The sequence below is a fragment of the Limulus polyphemus genome, unplaced genomic scaffold (assembly GCF_000517525.1).
Source record: "Limulus polyphemus unplaced genomic scaffold, Limulus_polyphemus-2.1.2 Scaffold5960, whole genome shotgun sequence".
NCBI classification, from domain to species: domain Eukaryota; kingdom Metazoa; phylum Arthropoda; class Merostomata; order Xiphosura; family Limulidae; genus Limulus; species Limulus polyphemus.
In genome coordinates this window covers 9,064-14,065 of record NW_013671570.1, presented here as the reverse complement: position 1 = coordinate 14,065, position 5,002 = coordinate 9,064, and the positions used below count along the sequence as shown (strand labels likewise).

Below are 5,002 nucleotides of genomic sequence, written 5' to 3'. Positions count from 1 at the left end.
CAATATATTACATACTGTTATAAGAATAAACTGGTATGAAGCAAAGCTTTTCTGTTCATATTGTGTTGAATTGTTAATATTATGATAATAAATAAAGGATAAAAGCAGACAGAAAAGCACATCTGTTTATTGTTTTGAATTATTTTTGAGATTGTTATGTTAGTAATGTGATTTATCAATTATTATTTACAAAACTGTTATATTAGTAATGTGATTTATCAATTATTATTTACAGAACTGTTATAATAGTAATGTGATTTACCAATTATTATTTACAGAACTGTTATATTAGTAATGTGATTTATCAATTATTATTTACAGAACTGTTATATTAGTAATGTGTTTTATCAATTATTATTTACAGAACTGTTATATTAGTAATGTGATTTACCAATTATTATTTACAGAACTGTTATATTAGTAATGTGATTTATCAATTATTATTTACAGAACTGTTATATTAGTAATGTGATTTACCAATTATTATTTACAGAACTGTTATATTAGTAATGTGATTTATCAATTATTTACAGAACTGTTATATTAGTAATGTGATTTATCAATTATTATTTACAGAACTGTTATATTAGTAAAGTGATTTATCAATTATTATTTACAAAACTGTTATATTAGTAATGTGATTTATCAATTATTATTTACAGAACTGTTATATTAGTAATGGGATTTATCAATTATTATTTACAGAACTGTTATATTTATAATGTGATTTATCAATTATTATTTACAAAACTGTTATATTAGTAAAGCGATTTATCAATTATTATTTACAGAACTGTTATATTAGTAATGTGATTTATCAATTATTATTTACAGAACTGTTATATTAGTAAAGCGATTTATCAATTATTATTTACAGAACTGTTATATTTGTAATGTGATTTATGAGCTATTTTCAAGACTATTTTATAAGCAATGTGATTCACAACTTTTTAGTGTATCAGCTGGAGCACCAGCCACCAGCATCCTGAAGGATGGAGAAATCCCTGATCATTGTTCAAGTCTTCTACAGACACATGCTATCCTTGAAGAAAATGAAGATGGAGGACAATTCCAACAGGATAGCAATGAGAGTGTTACCACTTCTCACTCACCAGAAAAGGTGTTTAAACCACCCCACCAGACAGTAGGTTTCATACTCTTGACATGAACCAGTGAAAGCTAAGTTGGTTCATGTAATATAAAATTAGATAATATCATATTACAAAAGAATAATCATAAATTTGTAAACAATTAAAAAAAGTAATTGTTTTTTAGTATTTAACTTAACTTTAACAATTACTTGTTCCTCTGCTTTTTTGAGGCCTAGTGTGTACGTTAATTTATAACTATCTTATAATTTGAGGAGAAGATGGTTAGCCAATCTTGCTGGTTGAAACTTGTCACTTACAACACTGCAGCATAGAAGATGGTTAGCCAACCTTGCTGGTTGAAACCTGCCAGTTACAGCACTGCAGCATAGAAGATGGTTAGCCAACCTTGCTGGTTGAAACCTGTCACTTACAACACTGCAGCATAGAAGATGGTTAGCCAACTCTGCTGGTTGAAACCTGTCACTTACAACACTGCAGCATAGAAGATGGTTAGTCAGCCTTGCTGGTTGAAACCTGTCACTTACAACACTGCAGCATAGAAGATGGTTAGCCAACCTTGCTGGTTGAAACCTGTCACTTACAACACTGCAGCATAGAAGATGGTTAGCCAATCTTGCTGGTTGAAGCCTGTCACTTACAACACTGCAGCATAGAAGATGGTTAGCCAACCTTGCTGGCTGAAGCCTGTCAGTTACAGCACTGCAGCATAGAAGATGGTTAGCCAACCTTGCTGGCTGAAGCCTGTCACTTACAACACTGCAGCATAGAAGATGGTTAGCCAACCTTGCTGGCTGAAGCCTGTCACTTACAACACTGCAGCATAGAAGATGGTTAGCCAACCTTGCTGGCTGAAGCCTGTCAGTTACAGCACTGCAGCATTGATAATGTGCTGAGCTATATTTAATACATTTCCTACACTTTCTGTCATGTTTTTATATTCTAGTTGGTTACTGCCAAGTGAAAATCTCACATTATCCTTTATGATGACTTGTTAACATGTATGAATACCTACTCCTGTGGTAGGCTACACTAAGTATATTGTAGATACAAGACTTATTTTTATTTTGGCAGTATGCATCAGCTCGTTACACTTGGAGAATTGATTTGTCGAAAACAGAAAAATATTGGGCAGGTAGGATTTTTTTTTAAATGAACTTTGACATTTTTTTTTTTCAAAGAAGTTTAGAAATTTTAAGTCACTGATACTGTAATGATAAAGAAATGGCTTCTCTGATGTAACTACCATGGATGACATTGAAAAAGTAATGCTCAGTGTATTTCTCAAACAACTACATGAATGGATGAGATGTTATAGACTTGAGATTACTATTGCTGTATTGTGCTATATTGTAGACTTGGACTTCCCATTGTTGTACTGTATTATAGACCAGGGCTTCCCATTGTTGTACTGTATTAAAGAACAGGGTTTCCCATTGTTGTACTGTATTATAGACCAGGATTTCCCATTGTTGTACTGTATTATAGACCAGGGCTTCCCATTGCAGTACTGTGTTATACACTGGGATTTCCCATTATTGTACTGTATTATAGACCTGACTTCCCATTGCAGTACTGTGTTATAAACCAGGATTTCCCATTATTGTACTGTATTATAGACCTGACTTCCCATTGCAGTACTGTGTTATAGACCGGGATTCCCCATTATTTTACTGTATTATAGACCTAACTTCCCATACGTAGTTAAGATTTAATTGTAGAGATAGTGAAAGTTTGAATTTTTGTGTTTATTGAGTAGTGACAGATATATATGTAATATCAAGCTATACAGCTCTAAACTTCTAAAAATGAACTAATTTGGTCAAATGTTATAAAATAAAGCATAATAGATGCAGAATGTTTCATGTACTTATTTTGTTATCTCTATTAAAATAAAATATAAATAGAATCTTTCTTTTCCAGGTTGGTTTAAAGGGCTTTCCAGCATGTTTTTATCTTGTAGCCCACCAAAGATGTTGTTACTGGCAGGTAGGTGTGTGTTTAATAATGTGTTAGATAGTGTTATTTACAGATGGGTTTGTTCACTATAATATATTAGATATTGGTATTGACAGGTTTGTTTTTGTTCAATAATATATTAGATAGTGGTATTGACAGGTTTGTTTATGTACAATAACATTAGATAGTATTATTGACAGGTTTGTTTGTGTACAATAACATATTAGATAGTATTACTGGTTTGTGAGTTGGTGTGCAATAACATATTGGATAGTGTTATTGACCGGTGGGTTTATGTGCATATGTGGTGTTATTGATGTACAATAATGTATATGATAGTGTTATATCAAGTACTTGATATAACTCTTTTGGAAACATATACGAAGGATTACTTAAACAACTACTTGATACAACTCTTTTTGAAACATATACGAAGGATTACTTAAACAACTACTTGATACAACTCTTTTGGAAACATATACTAAGGATTCCTTAAACAACTACTTGATACAACTCTTTTTGAAACATATACTAAGGATTACTTAAACAACTACTTGATACAAATCTTTTTGAAACATATACGAAGGATTACTTAAACAACTACTTGATACAACTCTTTTGGAAACATATACGAAGGATTACTTAAACAACTACTTGATACAACTCTTTTGGAAACATATACAGAGGATTTCATAAACAGCTACAGTGTACAATTGTATGGTTTTTAGAAAGTTTACAGATATCTGATTAAAAATATTAAACTACTACTTAGACCAGCTGAACAATAGGATGGACACAGAAGTTAGAAGAATAACTACACAACACAGTTCTTGACAAATGTACACAAAGGATCCCTTAAACAGCTACATGATAAAACTTTTTAAAATATTTTATCAATGAAATGAAGAGGAGTAATACAGAAAAAATAAATTGAGATCTACTAAAAATAAACTAGATGACAAATTAAACAAGAGTTCATATAAGTTGTTTTTGTTAAATGGAACTAATCATTAGTTTGAGTGCTAGGGTTAATCATAACTTATATATCAGTTTATGTTCATGGGACAATTCAAGTAGATTATTTGTTTTACACTTTAGCATAAGGATTAACCCTAACAGATTCTTTATTTTGCATAGGGTTTGTTGTAGTTGTAGTTTCTAAAAAACGTATTTGTTTTGCCCTAGATTAGTTATAGTGTTGGGAATAATCCTACCAGATTCTTTATTTTGCACTGGGTTAGTTGTGACAGGTGATAATCCTAATCAAATATTTGTTTTGCTCTGTGTTACTTGTAACAAGGGATAACCTTAAAATATTATTTGTTTTACCCTGGGTTATTTGTAACATTTAAGTAGTTCTCACAGATTATCTTTCTGCACAAGGTTAGTGGTAGTGCAAAGCATAGGTGATATTTTAACCCAGTAGATAAGTTTCATATTGGGAAGAATATCTTTAAATTAACTTAATTTGTTAGATGTTTTATTTCAGTTTAGTATCATCAAAAATTAGTTAAGAATAAATATTTAACAAAAAAGTAATTGTAATCCTAGACAATTTGTTCATAAAGTTAAAGTGAAAAGCTGATTTCTGTTTCTGTTAAAGAAACAAAAATTTTCTAAAATGGTACATGTATTATGTGGTTAATGTGTCTTCTCTCACGTTTCTGAGGAAATGTGTTTCTGTTACTATACAGGTATTGACAGACTTGATAAGGATTTAACAATTGGACAAATGCAAGGCAAGTACTTTTTATCTTTTTTTGCAAAATAGCAAAGTAAAAGTCAAACATCTAGTATCTAGTTTGTTGTTACTAGTATTACCTGTGTTTGATACAGTATCCTGGTTTGTTGTTTCTAGTATTACCTGTGTTTGATACAGTATCCTGGTTTGTTGTTTCTAGTATTACCTGTGTTTGATACAGTATCCTGGTTTG

General features: G+C 31.0%; 1 protein-coding gene across 2 annotated transcripts in view; it reads left to right on the top strand.

Moving 5' to 3' along the window:
* Positions 1–5,002, top strand: part of LOC106473190 (protein phosphatase methylesterase 1-like) — a 31,764-nt gene that overhangs the window by 18,075 nt on the left and 8,687 nt on the right. Inside the window, exons 10-13 of one of the 2 annotated variants that reach the window (XM_022401678.1) lie at positions 955–1,120; positions 2,184–2,244; positions 3,033–3,098; positions 4,763–4,807. In XM_022401678.1, the coding sequence (XP_022257386.1) occupies positions 955–1,120; positions 2,184–2,244; positions 3,033–3,098; positions 4,763–4,807 (338 nt within the window). Of the gene's footprint in view, positions 1–954; positions 1,145–2,183; positions 2,245–3,032; positions 3,099–4,762; positions 4,808–5,002 lie in introns of both variants that reach the window. The other variant, XM_022401677.1, reaches the window with a different exon arrangement.